Raw genomic sequence first — 22,262 nt, forward strand, 5'->3', positions numbered from 1 at the left:
CGCCATCTTCAACGACGGTAGCAGGAAACGCCTGGAAAAAGGTGTTCTACGGAATTTCCTCATGGACTCCGGTAACCGCCACGGTAATTTGACAGACACTCCAGCTAAGTGCTGGGTCATCCCAGCACCAAGAGACGCCAGTTTGAGTCAAGCGTGACAATCCCTGCCTACGAAGCTCCCCTCCTTTCTCTGTGTTCAGTGGACAAAGGTGCGAGAGTGATTGTGTGAACCCTCGCCCTCAACGCGGGTCGTTCGACGGCTTTGGTGGGTCCGACTGGACGAAGGCGGGACGGCAGATTTTCCTGGCATACGGATCCAGGGAGGACTGGAATTTAAGCGGGCTTTTTCGCCTCCTCAGAGTACTTCAATTCAGTCATGCTAGACTGCTGAAACGTAACGTTCTCCACTCCTCGTGTAGATATTGTAAATAAACCCAGTAGCCCTCGTTCTATACGAGAACATGTTCCTCTCTTCAACATTGTCCTTAGCGTGGATGAGTCGGAAAACGGCATGGGCCAGCTGCCCATTCTGACATGCCCGACACCAACTCTTACAGCATGCAGGCGCGCAGCCGGTCGCTGCAAACACGTGCGATCGCTGCATTGAAGATTCATTCTGTTATGCTCCATTTGGCTATGCAGACAGCTAAATAGAAGAAAATATTTCCCATAGTTTGCTCTCAGCGTTTGCCTACCTTTTGCGCAAGAAGCCGGTTCGGGAGACTCCATCGCGGCGACCGCGCGCAGGCGTTCACTACGTATTCGGTAAAAAGGCAGTGCCTGTAAACCATTCTGTGCCTTCTGTTTGTCCAAGATTACTGCTTTGACAGTAAAAAAAAAACTTCTGTCGTTTCGAGAGTACTACAAGAATGTCCAGAAGTGCTCCCGCGTGGTGTTTTCATTGAGCGCCGACAGCTAAAGCTTTGAGGAGCGCGTCGCTTTATCCCTGATACTACGGAAGCGAGGCGCTTCCTACAGATAGCGACTCCGTAAGCCCTCACCGCTAATATGCGATCGTCATGCCCTTGCTAATGTGATTGTATTCCTGGATGAAGTTTGTCAGATTAGTTTTGCTTTTCCTTCATGCAGTCGAGCGATTCCTCATGCGACGCAAATTTCGCACTCTAGCAGTAGATATTTGTTGCCCTCGACGACGCCTTCTAGGTCTTCCAGTGCTTTAGTGCCGATGGAAATGATCAAGTGGAGCGAGAGGAGACGCTGACATGACCTTCAAGCACACTGAAGGCATGGTGACTCGGAGAGCTCTCCAACGGCATCACATTGTTTTCGAATAGCATTATCGACTTGGACTTCAGGTTGATGATTGCGCCGTGTTAGCTCAGGAAGTTCATCCCGAGAATTATGTCTCGCGAGCACTGTTGGGGGACAATGAGCGTCGCAGGGTAGGTCTTGTCATGAACTCTATTGCCGTGCAGATTCCAGTCGGAGGTATCAGGTTTCCTCTAGCTGTCCGGATAGAGGACCTTCCCACGCCTTTTTGACTTTCTTTAGCTTCGTGGTGAAGGACCCACTCAGGACGGAGTAGACGGTTCCTGTTTCCACTAAAGTGGCGACCTTTGTGTGGTCGTCGAGAAACACGTCAAAGCCGGTGGTTCTTTGGCTTACGTTACGAATAGGTCATGACGTCGGGTCCCGGCTGCATCGGATTGTGCCCTTGTTACGTCTCGTCGTCAGGTCTTCTGTAAGCAGCGTAGTCTTGGCTTCGTGGCGTCATCTTGATGACGGCGTGCCATGTCTACGTTGTCGAGTAGGACGTTGAAGCTTCGTTCGCAGCGGCGGAGGATCTTCTGCATTTCGACAAACAGTAACCACACCTCCATCGCTTCCTGCGTTTAGTTTTCCGTATATGGGCTTACATCTTAAAAATACCCTTCTACCCCCTGTTCTCTGCTAGCGGCATGTACTGAAGCGCAGGCGGTAGCAGCATTTACTAAGACCAACTGCAAAGCGGGATCAGCTGTTCTAATAGCAGCGACACAAAAATTTTGACGACGCTTAAGCTTCGCCTTCAAAAGTGGAAAGTGATAGCATTCAAAGATCCCCGACTGTTTCCCACGCTTCCGGTCAACTGGAGCATATGTAACCGTAATGTTTACCGGGAAATGCTGGCCGCGAACGCTATGCACGAAGGCGGACTTTCTGGTAGAAACATGGCCTCTGGCCTGGGCCGCAATGCCACGGAGGGAAGCGCCATCTGGATAGTGTTGCTGCAAGGAGCCTGCCGCGCCGTTTGGTAGCCCCCAATATACCCGCGCGCCGGCGCGCGCAAATGGCGGACACCGTAGCTGGTCTACGTACGGTAGAAAAGCTGGAAAAGGGGTTTCTTTGAGTTCCCACGTAATAAAATTGTTTTCTCGTATAGTCAAATTACAATCCGACGCTATCATGTCTGTAGGTTGTGTGCAAGTCGTAGTTTACAACTTTTCTGCGTATTTTAGCTTGATCAATTCAATTAGTTCAGCAACTTCCTTGCGCCACATGGAAAGCCTCGGATTGGGTGGTTCGAGAATCTTTTTGCCGACACAATGTTCTACACTGGACACCGGACGTCGGCGCCGAAGCCGCATTTTCTGCGACACGGTGCCCTTAACGCTATCTCCTTGAAATTCATTCTATATCCTCTCTGACATCAAATAGGCGTGCTTGAAGATATTTCGAGATACTGAGAAGGATGGTTGCAGACACGGCGGTAGTGGAAGGTTGAGTGTCACACGGGGTGGTGGCGTCACCTCTTCAGCCATCTTGTAATGTCTACTTGTACACGTGGCACTCGCTGACATTCGTAAGTACAGCCGGTTTCTTAATTAGAATTTGTGCACGTTTATCACACTCCAGCACTGTTTCAAGCATGTTCAAAGCCAAGTGATGCCTTCATTTCGCGTAAAAACTATACCACGCAAGCAAGTCTGTGCAAGGCCATTCTTGCGAAGGAAAGAACAGTACCCAAGGCGGAGTCCTCCGCGGTGTTGTGGCTGTGCCGACTACACGTATAAATTTATACACTGTCAAAGCAATTAATTGTCGGTACTTTTTGAATGCAAATTAATGGGTGTACGGCAGCGTTGCACTATTATTGTTGTTGATGTCATTCTTTGCACGTTTTGATTCGAACGTGTGAGCAACTCTGTTTTCAGTATCATAGAGCCCTAATAAATATTTCATTAAATAACGAAGCGAAATCTCGCAATAAACGGCCCTGTGATCAATAAAGAAGCTTCCAATAAACGCCTGCCGACAAGACCACTTGTTACGGCCATTTAGTCTTCCAACGCGTTCCGAACTGTGGCACTACGTCTCGCTGCGCAAGAATCTGCGCTCATGGGTCGCGTAGCGTTGGCTCTGGGCTACGGAACTACTGAATCGGACAGATTGCAGTTTTAATGAACTCCTTAACATTTACATAAGAAGTGAAGTTGCCAAGAATTTTCGATTAGGCAAGAGTGTTCTTACAACTGTGCACCCATTACCGTCGAAGTAGCGTGGGCCTGGCGGTTTGCAGCTTGATCAGCAGTGCGGGGTCCAAGTAGAGAAGCAGAGCGATCGAAGTAACGGGTAAGAAAGAACTTTTAATTAGATCGCTACGGCGCGGTCAGCTCTGCAAGCTTCGTAACGGAGAGCGACATAAGGGCTCCAGTTAGTAGTTTGTGCTGAAGACTGAATTCCGCTGCCGGGGGCGTCCATCATAGGATCTTCGAAACGCCCTCACTCAGGAGATAAAGTGAGCGAACGCTCTCCACGGTTGCGGCCGCCCCTCGGCCCATGGAAACAAGCTCAACGGTTTTTGCAACCGCCCCTGGCGCAGCATAGGGAAAGACAGTGACGCGCACACACGCACGCGCAGACACCGCCGTCGTCTCCCTCACGGAGGAGAAACAGGAGCGAATACGCACGCGATGCACAACCAACTCGCTTTAATCTCGCTCGCTGAAAAGAGACAACACTGGCGAGACCACGCAGACATCAGGGCGTCGTGCACGCTGTGGGGAAGGATATGAGAATGCAAGCGCAAAAGCTGACATCTTTTCACCGTTGCAGCTTTTAAGGCGTAAGCATATAGTGGCTCATGAGTGTCCGGGCGCAGTCCGTGGTGAACGCAGGAAAGCGGTGATCACCGGCAAGGGGAGCATGGAGACGAAACGCCAGGCCAGGAACGCTGTGCGAGTGGGCGCGTGGGAGAGCGCGGACATGCGCGTGGGGGAGCGCGCATATCGGCGACAAACCTTGCAGTCATAGGTACTTTCGATTCGCTTGCACCGCCTAAACCAGTTCACGAGGCGCTGCACCCCGCCGTTCGTTTCAGCGGTGCAGGAATGGCGCTCGCTGAACCACGCTGTTCGTTTCAAAAGGTGCTAAAAAGGTGCAGGGCTCGTTCACGCCTTTAGAAATATTCAGAGAGGACTCCCATATATATACACACAGCACACGCACCATGATTGGCGAACCAGGCTAGCGCCAAGGCTGAATTTCACAACGCAATTTCCATTCCACTTTCAGTAATCACACCTACAATTTGCAGCTTCGTTCAGGCGTAGACGCGGGCTTTCGGGTTGGTGATTGTTGTGGCGTTTTGTGCAAGAATATGGCTAGGAGCAGGCAACCGCATATGCGCAATCTCGAGCAATATGCACGCATCATTTCTCGAGAAGCTGACGCTGAGCACGGGTAGCACCACGATCTTGTTCGGCTGACATGACTTCGTGGCAGCCGAATTCCAAACACTTCATATGCGGCGAGGGTAGCTATATTGACACGTGTACATGTTTATCTTTCTCGGGTGACCACGTTTCACCACTTAACAAGTGTTATCATGCAGCGCATGACGCGCCTGCATGTATAGGAAGCATGTCCAGGAATTATGGACATTCTCCTTCGGAACTTCACAGCAACGCACAAGTGTAACTCAATGGGAAAATTTTTTTTCGAATTTATATTTCAGAATATAGGGCGAGGGTCAAAAGGTTTCAAATGACTACAACAAGAGGGTAGTCCCTTCTAGCAACATACGCATTTTCGCACTTAGTCGGAACATTGGTGGTACGTTAAAGCAGTTAAAGAAAGTCAGACAGGGGAGGTGAAGTCCAACGACAGGAGAAAATCGTTTTGCACCCTCCCGCCAGAGGGCACATTGGCTTGAAAAAGCGCCAAATATAAACCATAAAGCGATTTATTACAGTTGGCATTGAGAAGGTATTGGTAGAGGGAGTGTTATGCAGCCTGTTGGCACGTGCAGGCTTTTGAGAAGCAGCCGAGAGGGTACAGAGTGGTTATGCATGTGCATGTCTTGAGCGTGCCTGGGTATGGTTCTATGCGCATGTTCGCTCTGTGTATGAGTGTGCGGGCGTGTGCCTCCGTATTTGCGTTTGCATGCGCGCGAGTGCGTGTATGCGTGTGTCAGCGTTTGCGACGTGTGTGAGCGTTCGCAGCGTGTGTGAGCGTTCGCGGCGCGTGTGCGTGCGCGTGCGCTTGCGGTGCATGCGTGGCCGCGTGTGAACGTGTACGCGTGCCAACGTGTTTTCGAATTTCAGCATGCACGATTGCGAACAAATGTGTGCGTGTTTGTGTGCGCATGGATGCCTGTGCGTGCGTATAGTGTGCGTTTGTGTGTCGGTCTGTCTGTGTGTGTGTCTGTCTGTGTCTGTCTGTGTGTCTGTATGTATAACGGATGGAGAGAGAGTACGTGCGTGTGAGGGAGAGTGCGTTTGTGTGCGGGGGAGACAGAAAGTGTGTTTGTGTGCGAGGGAGAAAGAGCGTGTGTATGCGCGAGGGAGAGAGAGACTGCGTGTGTGTGCGTGCAAGGGGAGAGTGTGTGTGCGTGCTAGTGCCTCTATATTTGCAAATGCATGCACGCGAGTACGTGTATGCGTGTGTGAGTGTTCGCGGTGTGTGTGGATGCCTGGATCTGCGTGTTAGTGCATGTGTGCTTGCGCTTGCGTGCTTGCGGCGCATGCATGGCGGCGTGTGAATGTGCACGTGTGCGACCGTGCGTATTATTCTTTCAGCATGCATGCCTGCGGACAAAAGTGCGTGTTTGTGCGCGCATGGATATATGTGCGTGCGATGGAGAGAGCGTGCGAGTGCTTGTGAGGAAGAGAGTGTGTGCTTGTGCGAGGGAGAGAGAGTGCGTATGTGTGCGTGCGAGGGTGTTTGTGTTTTCGGGTGTGAGCGAACATTTTCCTGCTTACACCTACTCTTGGAAGCAAACGCGGTGTGGAGAGCATTAAAACCCGTGTTTAACTCCTCGAGACAAGAACGAATGACACTGCATTTGTAGCATCATATCTTTGTTAAAGCGAAACTGACAAAAAAATGCGCCTGTGACGTCAGTATTGCAGCCCTTGGCTGGCGCGGCCCCGTAAGACGCAGCCAAGCAGTTCAACTTCGTTATCTTGCTTCCGTTGGCGGCAGCGCAATGCCTTGAGAGCAATGACGCGCTAAATCTGCACTATCATTCAATCGTGCATCGTTTCTGCGACCAAGCACGCTTTCGGCAGCGCACGTTCGTTGCTACATACATTGACATTTAAACTTTAAACGGCTTGCCTTCGGAAAAACGATGTGAATAAATATCGACAGTCGCCTGGCCGCAAGGAACATGCTCACGGAGCCGTTCCATTCATCGCAATATCTCGAAAGGCTGGAAGCGGTCAGGTCGATGCTACCCACGATCGTTTTCCGCGTCAGTTAAGGGCCGTTTATAGTCCGACGTAACGCACGCGCGCACGCTACGTCACGTCGGCGAAAACGACACCTCTATGGGCGTCTTGCGCTGGAGTTTGAGGTATTGTAGCGGCGCCTGGTGGCGGCGCGGGAAACGACATCTGGGTCGTACCAGCTTGGGTCGTATTGAGCCCTGGCTGTGGCGAAGCACGTTTCTAGGCCGAGTTTTGGGTCGATTCGCACTTTTTTCTGCCCTGTTGCGAGTGCGAAAAGGCTCGTCACTTCTCACAGACCATGCCGACCACGCTGCGAGCTCGCCGCAGCTATAGTTTAACGAAAACGGGCTCTCCGTGTGCCGTGGGACGTAATGCTGGGAGGAGACGGAATCGGTGACGCCGATCCGGAGAGACCTAGCCCAGCCTCGAGAAGGCGTCACCGTCATTACTTCTGCTTCGTGGGCTGCCATGAACAAGAAGGCCTGAATCCCAGCATCAGATTCTACCGTTTTCCTTCAAGGCCTCACGAAGTGGAGCGTCGGGCGCGCTGCATAGCTGCAGTTCGTCGCGCTGAGTAAGCGAAACCTCGCGCCACACGCTGACTGCTTCGCCTGTCTTGAAGCTCGCTTGATTATCTGCGTTCTAAATTTCGGTCTTTTGCACCTACAGTCCCGACAGCACACCGACATAGCAGCAGGCATGGCTGGTAATTCACGATTCGAGACCCGGCCACAGCGACAATGAACAATTCGACCGATGCGAAGTGGTTAAGTGACCAGGTGTGTGCAAATGACCACAAATGGCCGGGCTGATTCGGTGAGAATTCACTACCCCACTACGAGCAGCACAGGTTAGAGAGTTAAATGTGCTCATACTGGACCTCAAGTCAGCATGTTGACGCAGCGCAGCAAGGTAGTATTGATTACAGCAGATCGATGTTCGAGCGCTGTCATTAAAAGCTACGTCAAGCGAGGAGCGCACGAGCTCGCGCTGCAGCGCGATTCACACGTGCGAGCTCATATGCATTGCATCAGTTATTACCAGTTACTAAAAGGGACAGATGGCCGCTACGACAACGCAGGCATAACTACTTGTTTAGCGGCATGCAGTCAACAAAAATTGCACGAGGCCCGCCGTTTCGAGGCATGTCGAAAGACCGCTGCCTTCGCGGCGCGTGCGATTGTGTGCTCGAGCAGTTCCGTACACATGGTGTTTGCTTATCGCTGCTGTGGATTCATTTATAGCAAGCATTTCCTCGCGTTTGTGCGCCTGAATCTAGCAGCGTGCAAACCTAACCTGAAGTTCCACTTCGTACGCGACTCGCTTCACTTGCGATTGACACCGCGCTAGAACTTCGCCGCTTAATGCTTGAACGGCGTACACGTATTCGGCACTGCATATTTTCTTGCCTTTACGCAGCGTGCCACCCCTGAAAAAACCTTCGGCACCGGATATTCGCTGCAGGCCGTGATACAACACAACCGAAAGTGGCGGGTCCATATTGTAAACGTGCTTTCCGAAGCAGACGACCGAGCTTGGTACGACCCATTTTATGAGAGAGGGCGCTTTTTAGCACCTTTTTCGCAGCGCCCCCTGGGCAATGCAAGAGCCCCATAGTCGGGCGCACCGGCGCAGCTAACGTAACCGGCGGCTTCCAACGCGCCCCGACGGGCCCGGCGCCGATTTGGCTCCGGAGCCATTCGCGCGTCGAAGTCGGCGGAACTCTCGCACCACAATGCATTGCGCGCGAAGAAAAAGCCGCCAACACAACTCCGCAGACGGCTTTTGCGGACGGCGCGCGACTTGGCGAACCTTCTGCGCATGCTCCAAAGATAGCAGCCTACGACGCGCGCGTTGAAGTATAGAGAGGATGGCATCTCGGTTGGCGCAGCGCAACCGACGTAGCGTGACTGACTGCGAACGACGCTCGCCCGCGCGCCAATAACGTCGGACTATGGGGCTCTTGCATTGCCCAGGGGGCGCTGCGAAAAAGGTGCTAAAAAGCGCCCTCTGTGCAAAAATGGGTCGTACCAAGCTCGGTCGTCTGCTTCGGAAAGCACGTTTACAATATGGACCCGCCGCTTTCGGTTGTGTTGTTTCACGGCCTGCAGCGAATATCGGGCGCCGAAGATTTTTTCAGGGGTGGCACGCTGCGTAAAGGCAAGAAATTATGCAGTGCCGAATACGTGTACGCCGTTCAAGAATTAGGCGGCGAAGTTTTAGCACCGTGTCAATCGCAAGTGAAGCGAGTCGCGTACGAAGTGGAACTTCAGGTAAGGTTTGCACGCCAGCTGCTAGATTCAGGCGCTCAAACGCGAGGAAATGCTTGTTATATATGAATCCACAGCAGCGATAAGCAGGCATCATGTGTACAGAACTGCTCGAGCACACGACGGTACGTGCCGCGATGTACGAACTGCTCGAGCGCACGATCGTACGCGCCGCGACGGCAGTGGTCTTTCGACATGCCGCGAAACGGTGGGCCTCCTGCATTCTTTGTTGACTGCATGCCGCTAAAGAAGTATACTTATGCCTGCGTTGTAGTAGCGGCCATCTGTTCCTTTTAGTAACTGGTAATAACTGATGCAATGCATATGAGCTCGCACGTAGTACGTACGTGCGAATCGCGCTGCAGCGCGAGCTCGTACGCCGCTCGCTTGATGTAGGTTTTAATGACAGCGCTCGAACATCGATGTGCTGCAATCAATACTGCCTTGCTGCGTTGCCTCAACGTGCTGGCTTGAGATCAAGGATGAGCGCATTTAACTCTCTTAACCTGTGCTGCTCGTAGTGGAGTAGTGAATTGTCATCGAATGAGCCCGACCATTTGTGCTCATTTGCACACACCTGGTCACTTCACCACTTCGCATCGGTCGAATTGTTAATTGTCGCTGTGGCCGGGTCTCGAATCGTGAATTACCAGCCATGCCTGCTGCTATGTCGGTCTGCTGTCGGGACTGTAGGTGCAAAATACCGAACATTAGAACGCAGATAATCAAGCAAGCTTCAAGACAGGCGAAGCAGTCAGCATGGCGCGAAGTTTCGCTTACTCAGCGCGACGAACTGCAGCTATGCAGCGCGCCCGACGCTCCACTTCGTGAGGCCTTGAAGGAAAACGGCAGAATATGATGTTGGGATTCAGGCCTTCTTGTTCATGGCATCCCACGACGCAGAAGTAATGACGGTGACGCCTTCTCGAGGCTGGGCTAGGTCTCCGGATCGGCGCTACCGATTCCGTCTGCTCCCAGCATTGCGTCCCACGGCACACAGAGAGCCCGTTTTCGTTAAACTATAGGCTGCGGCGAGCTCGCAGCGTGGTTGACATGGTCTGCGAGAAGTGACGAGCCTTTTCGCACTCGCAACAGGGCAGAAATAAGTGCGAATCGACGCAAAACTCGGCCTAGAAACGTCCTTCGCCACAGCCAGGGCTCAATACAACCCAAGCTGGTACGACCCAGTAGCGCCGCCACCAGGCGCCGCTACTATACCTCAAACTCCAGCGCAAGACGCCCATAAACGGGCCTTTAGGCTTTCAGAGAACGCTTTAGCTCAGGCCCAACTCCGACGCGGCCTATTCAAATACATGTAAAAACGCAAAAACGTTTTTCTGAGATAACCCCTGGACCGCTTTTAATGAAATTTGTTGCATTTGAAAGATAAAGTTAAATTCTAGTGACTGTTGGGAGCGGAAGTTTGATTTAGGGCTTGATATTTGTTAAAAAGATTTTTAAAAATTCAGAAGTTCGAAAAAAATAGAAGCACGAAGTTTCCAAACTAATAGCTCTGCATAAAGAACAGATATCGCGGTTCTATAAACGCCATTAGATCATTCAAAGCGGAGAAATGTCATGTTATTTTACATCTTACATGAATTTGTTACGTTGTTTACAAGGGTTCTGGAAAAGTTGTAACTACATATTAATAAATTTTTTGAGATTCATGTGTAAGATGTCAACTTTGTCCGCCTTAGATGTGCTATTAGGTACAACTCACATAATTGCGATATCATTTTTCCTTGCTGAGTTACAGAGTTGTAAACTTGATAGTTTCGTTTTCTGAAAATTTGCGATTTTTGCCAATTTTTAATAAAAAATTGACAACATAAATCGAAAATTCGAAACCAGCAGTCACTAAATTTTAAGTTTTTTTTTTTAAATGCAACAAACCCCGTTAAATTTGGTGCAGTGGTTGCCGAGAAAAACGAATTCACTTTTTACATGTATTTAGATAGGAGCACCCGAGCTAAAGCTTCCTCTTAATTACAAAATATTTGTTCTTAGCTCTTGCAGAAGTATGATTATTAAGCATATATTCGCTCAACTACAATATGTCGAAGACAGGCTCCAGACTGCTAATTCGCTTTAGCCACCCAAAACAATTATTTAAATGGTAATTAACATACATTCGTAAATTGCGCACACAACTGCCCAACTTGATCCGTATCCGGAGATTACTATCTGAACACTCGAATGATAACAATAATGTCAGGAAGATTTACATTGATCTATTCCTTAATATTCGGTGCCGTTAAAGAAGACCGCCTGTATATTGTTGGTGCAGTAGGCACCTAATAAAGCAGGTGCGAATACTCGGACAGGTTTTCTTGACGCAATTCAAGTTGAACTTAGAACAGATGCACCGAACCGTGCACCTCTGTCTTTAAAATGTTTTCTCCTACATTGTACAAGAAACGCCTCCGCGCCATGGTACATCAAAAAAGGTGTGTGAGAGCATTATTTGCGCTAATAGGTTTCTGAGCATTGGTGGCATCAGGCTTGGTTTCCCTGCGTCATCAGGAATGAAAGGATCACATAGCTAGGGGTCTAAGCAGGTAGACTACTTCCGCCACTGGGTCGGCGTAAGATTACAGGCAGACAGACGGACAGACGGACGGACGGATGGACGGACGGATGGACAGATATGTTCGAAATGGCTGAATAAAGGCAAATAATGCTTAATAGCAGCTCTCTGGGGGAAAGCATTGGATAATGTTTTTCCGTAATTCGTAACAGATGGGGCAGTGCGGACCCGATTAGATCTGGGTTAGGACGGAAAATATCGGAATTTTGAGCTGAGTGCTTTGCCGCGAATAGATCGATTGTTTAAAATGAATTATACTAAATCCTTCGGTTTTACGAGCAAAAACGACGATATAATTATCAGGCACATCGTAGTCGCAGATTCCCGATTAATTTTGCCTACCCGGGCGTTCTTTCAACTTCCACACAATGCACGGTACGCTACACTTCTTACATTTCGTTGCCGTGGAAATGCGCTCGCCTCGGCTGGCATTCCAACCCACACCCTCTGACTTAGCGGCGCCACGCCGAAGTCACAGCTTTATACCGCTGACACACGGGCAAAACTAAAGTCCTTTCCAGTAAACCCCTTTTGCTACTCTGAAGGACCCTTTGCAGAAAGGAGTTGCGCCGATGACACACGGCACCGCACTGAACTTCTTTAGGTAGTTCCTCAGATGAACGCCGCAAGAAAAATACCGCTGGCTGTTATAGCCACAAGAAAGAAAACATACTTAAAAAGCTGCGTATTTAATTACAGTTAGCTACTGTAGAACCTAAAAAATATATTTTGTTCATTGTTGATGGCTAATAATGCTTATAGTTGTTTATTTTATTCGCGTTTTTGCGTTGTTAGCAGCCATTTAACTTGGTCCAGCAACTATGTGCATCCGGTGTTTTGCTGTGCGTGCTGTTTATTCTGGTGATGCCCACGTTTCTGTCGTCCTTTTTCACGGCTTTGTCGTCCCTTCCTTTTTTGCGCGCAGGCGTAACGCGTTTTATTCAATATGTTATTCCAACAACTGTGGTTTCTTCTGGGTATTTCCTGCGGGCGCTGATTGTGCAGCCTCCATCTCGCGACGTGAACACACCACATGCGCGCAGCAAACAACGATGGCACTGCCGGAATTCAACATGGCGGCACTAGCGATGTTATGCGAGCGTTTGAGAGTATAGCTAGAGGAAATCTTCACTATTCGACAAATTGTATTACCGCTAACAATTAAAACATTTCCGTAAGGTAAAAAAAATACCTATGGGCACCGTAGTTGTGTGGCAGGTTTCCTTCTATTGACGAGTTGTGCACGCTGTGTGCGAGAGTAACTCCTTTTCCGCTCGAAAAGTAGTTGCGCGATCTCCTTTCCCGAAAAGGAGCTTTGCCGTAAAGGAGATACTCCTTTGTCGTGTGTCACTGCACTTGAACGCCTTTCCGGTAGATGTCCCCTTACCTAAAGGACTTTAGAGTGCCCGTTTGTCAGGGGTATTAGGGTGGCTGGAAATGGGAGGCGTGAAAACCGACCTCTCCAAGCTTGTCGCGATGCGCGATCACTTCAATGTGACACTGTTGTCGAAAGAGGGGGGGGGGGGGGGGGCGACTGGAAAACAGTTAATTAGGGTCTGATTTAACTTGCATGAGTAATAGACAAATCGCGCAACAGAAGGTCCCCGGACTGATGTCGATGGCGACATTCTGCCACTAACGGACAACGCATGTGATTTAGACACTTGCGAATATTTGTGGCAAAGCAGCGACAAACCTAGACCTCAAGTTTACACAGAGAAATCGGGACTTATAATCTGTAATGAAAGGACGAATAATTACATGGTGTCAGTTCAACAGCAAGTCATACGCATAGTCAAGCACTGTATATACCTATGCGTATATACAGGGTGTCCCAGGTAACTTGAGCGAAACATTAAAAATATGCAAATACAACGTAGCTGAACAGACTCAAGGTAATGTTGTTTGCCATCGCTTGGAGATACTCAAATTAACCTTTTTATTTGGCCTAATTAAATAACTAGCCCTAATTAATTATTCAACTTCTCAAATAGGATAATTCGGTTAAAAGTGTCAATGAAAAAACTGTATATCAACACGAATACTCCCAATCAAACAAAAAATGCAATACCTCATAGCCCCCTAAGACAGAGGCTACGAGCCCTCAGTAAAGTCAAGCGAACAGTACTTAAATTCTTTCTAATCACGCATACAACATACAAAGCAGCATGTCGAAGAATGTCATCATCAATGGCTCATACCCCAGTAAGCAAGCAAAAAATGCAATGACTCATAGTCCCGTAAGTTTCATGGCTACTCACTTTGCGTGAATTAGCTGCGATGACACTATCTCTGTTGTTGTTGTAGGTGATTTCAATGTGTATGTGTCGGTATCGAAAAGGGAGCGGTTTACGCGTTCCGTGTTGCAGACATACCCTTTGCGATGCCACACTGATCCGGCCCAACCGTCCATCCAGCGGCGTACGTGCACCGATTTGACATTCTCAAAGAATGTGATTGCAGTTGCGAGTGAAATAATGACGACCCTCAGGACAATAAATGAGTTTGTACCTTTTGTTCAAAATTATGTGTCACCTCCGAGTCATGTGCTAAATAGCTGCGCTCGTCAACCACCTTCACGGAGTGGAATGGCTCATGATTTTTTTTAACTTTCTCTTTGTCTTTCTTTTTTCGTTTCTTTCTTTGTTCTCTCTTTCATTCTTTTGTTCCTTCTTTCTTTCCTTCGTTCTTTTTTTCCTTTGGTTTCTTCATTCATATTCAGCCACTGCATCTTTGCTTCCTTACGAAGGTATTAGCCATTCCTGATTATGTCGTTCTTTTTTCGGGAAGGAGCCATTGCTGCTGGTATTTTTTGTACCATTCCTCTACTTTTCTTGTATCACTCTTCTACTTTGTATCACTGGACTAGACACCACTTATTGGGGGAGGGGGGGGGGTGTATGAGCAATTGCTACGAGCCACTTGAGCCCTTCGCCTTAATAAACCGTGTGCCAATGTAGCCGTGCGGTTTGGGGCTGCTTCCACCTCGGGCACTAGGGTCGGAACTCATGTTTCCTTTGACTAGCATACTTATGTCAACATTAATTCTTTTAAAAATCCGGTATTTTGTTTCTTCATGTGTTCACAACAGACACTTAAAATATATTCCGCAAGGATCTCACCCCAATACTTCAGTACTTTTCGTTCAAACACACACGTGTGCGCTACTCTATTTGATACAATGTACTAAAAATTATCCGTTGCTCTCCACCCGGCAGCTTAATGACGCCAGAAAACCGACCCTGATGCCACCAACGCTTATATAGTAATCGGGAGCACGCACAATGTTCTCGCACACCTTGTGTGATATATCGTAGCGCTGAAGTGTTTCTTGTATAGCGTAGGAGCAGAAGCAGAAGTGCACTGTTGGGCACAGGTGCTTAAGTTGATGAAGTTGAATTGCGCCAAGAAGACCCATCGAAGCAATCGCACTTGCTTTTTAAGAAGCCTACTGCACCATGAATATCAAGGCACTTATTTTTTAACGGCGCCAAACTTTAATAGAGCAATATAAATCTTGCTGACATTATTGTTATCATTCGAGTGTTGAAATTGCTAGCCTCTAGATACGGTGTAAGTTGATTAGTTTTTTGCGTAATAAACGAAGGTACGATAATTAAATTGTCAATAATTGATCTTAGGCAGCTAACGGACATGATTAGCTTGGAGCTAGTCCTCGAGATTATCTAGCTGAGCGAATAATTATTAAACGTGCGTCTGTATTGCACAAATGTTTTAGAAGTAATCTATTTGAAAGCATAACTGATGCTGAAAAAGAACGTTTATAAGGGCGACCTGACCGAGCCCAGTCTTTTGTGATAATCTGATCAATGGCATCGCTCCGTGAGTACTGTACATTCCTTGCGGCCCGTCCGCTTTCGATGTGCTACATTCGTTTTTTTTTCTCTCGAAATCGAGCAGTTTAAAGCTTTATTGTCAATACAAAAGCGAACGTGTGCCGCCGAAAACTTGCTTGGTCGAAGGAGGGATGCACAACGCAATGATGGTGCAGATTTAGCGCGTCATCGCCGTCAAGAAGCAAGGGAGATAACGAACGCGAACCGCTAGCAGCTCCTCGCGAGACCGTGCCGATGGTGATAGTGCCGTCGAGACAAAATACAGGGCGGCAGTACTAACTGCACAGGCGCGTTCACAGCGAAGCTATGTACCTTTGGCCCGAAATGCATTTGTGGTGTCTGGGAGCAAAAATGCCGGCCGATCCCGGAGGTTGCAGAGTATCGGACTGTCATGCGGCGGAGGTGAAGCAGGCTTCGAGTGCTCCGCCAATAATAATAATAATAATAATAACAACAACAACAACAACAATAGTAATAATAATAATAATAATAATAATAATAATAATAATAATGAAGATGCATTGTTTTCCGTCGATGGGTATGCTGGAATCGCACATGGCTTCACGCGCAGAAGGCATTGCCATATATGCAGAGGAGGAAATGTATGTATACTACCATACAGCCTTAAGTCGTAAGAGGAGAGGGGCACCGACTGTGGAGTTGTGTGTGCTGTACAAACGAAAGACGGAATTATGATATCCACTGTCTATATATATTCGGGCACACCCAACTGTGGTATTAAGAAGTTCATGACCACGCACTTTGCATTGGTTAGCCGCGATGACACTACCCTTGTGATCACCATTGGAGGCTTCAATGTGGGCATTTCAAAACCAGAAAAGAAATGGTTCTCTGAGCTTGTGCAACAAGAATTTCGTTGGAAGTGCTAGACCAATCGAAGTAACTCAATTAAGTAGCAACGGTCGTGCATAGATTCTACTTTGGCCAAGATTCTGTCTAAGGTTGTAACCGGGCCAACCCGCATATATCACAGTAACCAAAAGGCTATCGTCACTACCATTACCAAATGGTGAAAATAAATACATGACCCCTTGTCTCATCCTGTCTGATGTGCTACAGCTTTACTGGTCATCCATATCCACAGAGTGGAATGGCTCCTAATAAATATTTTTTTCTTTGTGCGTTGGTTTTGCTTTCAGAAAGTGATAATGGTATAAAGGCAGTGCCATTCAATCTTGTCTCTGTGGATATAAATAAGATTCAAGTAAACTCTATATCCGCGCCGTGCTTGCTTAGTGTGTGTGGTGTTGGGCTGCTAACCCTTACAAAAATGACTTAGGCTGTCTATAGAAAGTCTAGAGACTTTTTATAGACGACCTTGCCTTTAATATAGAATCTATAGATTTGGATTTTTGTTGATAGAAAGTCTATAGACTGTCTATAGACAAAAGTCAATAAAGTTTCTATTTCTTTTTGTCTATGCGCAATCTATAGACAGTGTATAGAAAAAAGTCGATATAGTGTTTGTTTCTTTTTTGTCTGCTTTCTCACAACAGACACCTATAGACAAAAGTCAATACTGCCTCTATTTTTCTCTATCATTTCTCTATCATTTCTCTATCATTTGTCTATAGACTTTCTATAGACAAAAGTCGATAAGATTTTTATTTCGTTTTGTCTATTCGCAGTCTATAGACAGTCTATAGAAAAAAGTTGATACGGTGTTTCTTCCTTTTTTGTCTACTTCCTCTCTATACACTGCATATAGACGAAAGTCTATACAGCCTCTATTTATTTTTCTCTGTTATTTGTCTATAGACTTTCTATAGACGAATGTCGATAAGAATTCTATTTCTTTTTGTCTACTCGCAGTCTATACACAGTCTATAGAAAAAAGTCGATACAGTCTCTCTTTATTGTTGTTCATTCTTCGTCTTTAGACTGTCTATAGACGAGAGTCAATAAGGTGTATATTTCTTCGTGTCTATTCCCCCTCTACGGAGTTCTTCAAACTTGCACATGCACGCACACACACACACACGCACACACATACACACATACAAACACATACACGCATACATACACACATACACATACATACACACATACACACATACATACACACATACACATACATACACACATACACATACAGACATACACACGCATACATACACACATACACACACATACACACATACGTACACACACATACACAACACATATCCATATATATTGCTGCGCGACCAGCTGCTCGAGTCACATTTCTTATTACGTCCTTATTCTACCAAGCACAAATTTACTAATGCACGTCATCCGCAGACCAATGGTCTTACGGAGCGGCTTCATCGAATAATAACAGACATGCGCTTCATATATGTTTCTGATGACCATCGTGACTGGGATACTGCTCGCCCGTTTGTCATATTAACGTACAATTTATCACGCCACGACACTGCACGTTACTCACCGTTTTATTTGTTGTGCGGCCGAGATTCAGTATTGCTTTTTAATACAATACTGTCTACCCCTCAAGAGTCCGTGTCTTAGTATACAAGAAACACGCCAAGTTGCTCACCGTCGCCTTTGTGCTTCTCAGAACAAGAGTAAAAGCATTTGAGACAGTAGTCACCGGGACGCCGATTATATTCTCGGGGATCTTGTCCCTGTTCGATCTCCCACCCGCCGTTTCGGCCTCTCGGAAAAACTTATATCCCGCTACTCCGGCGCTTACCGGATCCTCTGTCAGGTAACCTACGTAACCTACGATATGTCTCCGGTCACACCTACTACTCGCTTCATCCAGACTTCCCATGACGTCTTTCAGGTCAGCCGCCTAAAACGCTACCAGTCCTTTTCTGCCTAAAAAGCAGCGGGACGGCGCTTCCACGCCAAGTGGAAATATGTTACCCAGCTCTGCACAAAGCTGAGGAACATGAGCACGAGCTTAGGTCTGAAGAAGTGAACGGTTTAATGACTAGCCTGCTTTGTCAATTACTGTAAAAAACTGTGCATTCTGTAAATAAAAAAAATATGCGGTATTACGTGACAAGACCATGATCTGATTGGGAGGCATGGCGTAGTTGGGAAATCTGGAAAATTTAGACCACCTGGGCATCCTTAACGTACACCTAAATCTAAGTACACGTGTGTCTTCGCATTTCGCCCCCATCGAATTGCGGCCTCCACAATGTCTCGTCTTGTTTCTTCTCTACAAATACAAGTTTAGACTAATACAAAAGTATTAGTCTAAACCTAACTTAACGGGAAGCTTTAGCTCCTACCTGGGAAATCATCAATCCTTTCTTCTTATGACCACTGCACCGCAATTCATGAGTTATGTTGAACTTAAAAGAAACAGTTAAAATTAGATTTCAGAAACCCAATTTTATTTAGCTTCCAGTTTTCTAAATTCAAAAAAATTGCGAAATCTCAAGAAACAATACTCGAAGTATACGACTCTGTAACTCAGCAACTAAAGATGATGTCGGAATTCGCTAAGCTGCAGCTAATATTTCATTTAATGCAGACAAAAATGATATATCATATGCCACCCTGAAATACACCACCAACTCCTGAATATGGTATTCGAAAAATCTTAACAGGCATTGTAACTTCACAAAAGTTATAAATTTATACATCGAATTTGTCCGATTGAAATACTCCAAGGGATGCAGTTTAGAGGGATGCGATATCACTTTTCATTCGCACTAATGGATTTGTAAATTTCGTACTTCTTTTTCAAATTTGCCGATTTCCGATAATTCTTGTCAGTAATGCCATGGCCTAGATCAAAATTATTATTGCAGAGATCACTGTTATCTAACGTTCTCTCTTGAATGCAACAATTCTCATTCATGTCGGTTGAGCGATTTTCTCATAAAATCATTTATGCGTTTTACATGTATGTGAGCATCCGGCATCGAAGAAGGGCCCGAGCTAAAGCTTCCTCTTATTGAATCACACTGGTCCTTAGAAAACACAAGAAAAATAACGCTGACTATACCGAAGCCCGCGGTCGCAGTTGTGCACAAATAAACAGAAAAAGAACGAAGAAAGGCAACCCAACGCAAGCTTTGCGGGAGCTGTTATCTCGGCCAGACATCTCACCCGGAATGTCGACGAGCTGTCTGCCAAGGTGTCTAGAAAATCGTGGATTCATTGCAAGTCGAGCAAGTAGCAGGTTGTCTTCAAGATAACGCTGATACATAAGCGCGCTCGTTTCCAAGTGCCGAGGGGAAGCAACAGTCTCAGGGTGTGCTTCTTTTTATTGTGTTTTCTTCAGTTGTTCGTCATTGCATACGTCACGGCGCGAATTTCAAATCTTTAAGGTTGATACGCCACGTGGTGGCGAAAAAAGAAACTAAACGCATGTCCAGAATTCCTAGGTATGAACCAGCAAATCTTCTAGTGCTCAGTTACCAAAATATTTCTTGATGCTGGCAAAGAAGCTCCTAGAGTTGCTTTTTCTGTAAAACATTTCAAACGCATCAATAAACTGAAACTGAAATTGAAGAAAACTGAAATGAGCTCGCGAAATTGCCACCTACCCTCAACGCAACGATTCTCCACGAATAGACTCTGCGCTAAAATATTATCTCTTAAAGTAAGAAGTTCTTAGAGCTTCTTTTATTTCCGTTCCATTTCGTGCGGGAAAAATGAATTTACGAATAACTTGTAAAACGAGACGCAAAACACGAAAATTGACGTCACAGATAGGAGGTCTAACAAATATTTTCGTAATATAGTACTGCAATTATTTATTTGAGAATTTTCCATTTTACTCCAGTGTGGATTACGCTAAGAGTTACTGCTGTCATGGGCCTTTGTAAAAGAGACGACAAAGAAGATAAAGAAGAGGACACGTTGACACGCGCCGAAAGAGAGGAATATCATCATCATCGTCAACGTCTCGCTGCATGTTCTATTGCGTCGTTGTAACGTCTCGTCGCAGATAGCGGTCGTCGCAGAAGCACTGCAGGTGGGGAGGCAGATCTTTCATTGAAAGAAGAGCGCCATGAGCCCCGTGTTTGGTGTCCACGGCGTCTTTGCGATGTCCCAGTACCTCATCCCGTCGTATGACGCCAGGATCCCCGTCGGGTTGTCATCACCGCGCGAGATGGACCACTGCTGCCAGCAGCCACCCGACTGCGAGACCATCACTTGTCTGGGACAGCTCGGCACCGCCCACAACGCCAATGGAAGTTGCCACAGGTGCACGGGGCGTCAGGAGAAGGGCGGCGCTGACCAGTCTGCAGTGACTACGTGCAACGACCTCGTGCCGGGGATCGACCTGATCGAGCTGGGCAACGACCTCAGCCGTGGCTGGTGGTGTGAGCAGATCCACAACACTGCTCCGACTGAGGCCGAGAACTTTAGCTTGGGTCCCCGCTGGCGTGTGGTGCTGGCCGTGCCTTTAGTGGCCGGCATGGCACAGCGACGCTAGTGTCGCCAACAAGCCGCCTGCAAACGTCCGCAGTTGGCAGAACCGTTGGCAGGCCACGTCTCATCTGCTATGTTCTCGGCCTGGACACCGGGGCTGCCCTGCGCACTCCTACAGCACAGTTTGCAGGCTGTGCTTTCAGTGCGCTGCAGCGGCGGTTAGAAGCATGGGGTGGTGGTGCTGCCATAGAGAAGAAAGGACCGCACGCGTTTTATAGCGAACTTCCAGTTGATTGATATCGTCATCTGTCATATTATTTGTATACAGTGATTCGAGCACCTTGTATATTGTATGTCTAAAAAGAACCTATTTGAATGTCATTGTGTGCCACAATTCTTCTGTGCGCGAGCACGCCTAATTGTTATACCATGCATACGCTGTCCAATTTGAAAGGTCAAGAATAATACATTGGGGACTAGAAAATTGGAAAACTACATGGCAACACTGTATACGCGGCTAATGTCACGTGAATGTGGCGATTTCAGATTTCGAAACACAGCAGTACAGCGCATGATAATCTTGATAATTAATTGGAGCATAACAGATGTTTTCCCATCGCAGGATTGAATGCTCTTGTCCGTTTTGCTTATAATGTAACTGCTGCTCTTTCAAACAGTAAATTTTAGTGCGAAGCATTTCAGGCACCTTTTGTTGTGCCTTCTCTTGTGCCAGACACTTGTGTCGTGCCCATGCCAACTATAATTAGGACGAATGGCCCGTGTGTGACGTCACACAGTACGAGCAAGCTGGCGTATATGAGCGCGAGCCAGTTTCCATTGTCTTTCGCATACGTCACGAATGGTATCGTGCCAGTTTCTTGCATTCTGTTCTCTTTGTGGCTAGTGCTTAAAGATGCGTTAGATTTCACTTCCTTCTGGGTCGTACCACGTTTCGCAGTACTCTCCTCGTAGCAGCTAGCGCTAGGAACAAACTGTGCGACATGGTACCAGGTTTGGGATCGTTACGTTTCATGATAAAACAGGTCCTAACGTTCATTCACCGCAGACAGTCTTGCTGCCGTCGCCGCCATGCCATCGTCGTCGTCTTGCTGCTGTTGTCATTACACGCAGGATTGCGTCACACGAACAGTCGCTTGCCTGACAAACATTTTTGTCGAACTGGTAGCGCTTGAGCTCGAAACGATGCTCGATAGCCGGTTAATTCGAAAATGCTTCGCATTACATCGATCCCCATAGTCCGTGGGATCTCCATAATTTTTATACATTAGTTCTTGTCATCTATAGACGATGAGAACTTCTCTGTACTCCAGTGCTGCTTGCATCTTTCATAGCAGACGTGTTCATAACTCTACTCAGGCATGCAGGGTTGTCAGAATCTACATTTTATGTTTTTTCTTCACATAGAAACAGTTGTACTCATCGATGAAGAATTCGGTTTATTTAATATGACAATGTGCACACGAGTGAGAGTGCTGAGGGCGGATGCGGCGTCATCAGCTTCTATCTAT

General features: G+C 47.2%; 1 protein-coding gene across 1 annotated transcript; it reads left to right on the forward strand.

Moving 5' to 3' along the window:
- Positions 1-2,712: 2,712 nt before the first annotated feature.
- On the forward strand, positions 2,713-21,109 carry LOC139060607 (uncharacterized). Its single transcript, XM_070539762.1, has 2 exons — positions 2,713-2,802; positions 20,141-21,109. Exon 2 carries the CDS (start codon positions 20,369-20,371, stop codon positions 20,795-20,797), a length of 429 nt encoding a protein of 142 aa, XP_070395863.1. The 5' UTR covers positions 2,713-2,802; positions 20,141-20,368; the 3' UTR covers positions 20,798-21,109.
- Positions 21,110-22,262: the final 1,153 nt, after the last annotated feature.

This window comes from Dermacentor albipictus, chromosome 5 (genome assembly GCF_038994185.2).
Source record: "Dermacentor albipictus isolate Rhodes 1998 colony chromosome 5, USDA_Dalb.pri_finalv2, whole genome shotgun sequence".
NCBI lineage: Eukaryota > Metazoa > Arthropoda > Arachnida > Ixodida > Ixodidae > Dermacentor > Dermacentor albipictus.

Coding starts and splice junctions, on each gene's coding strand:
- LOC139060607 (XM_070539762.1), top strand. CDS start 20,369: ATGAGCCCCGTGTTTGGTGTCCACGGCGTCTTTGCGATGTCCCAGTAC.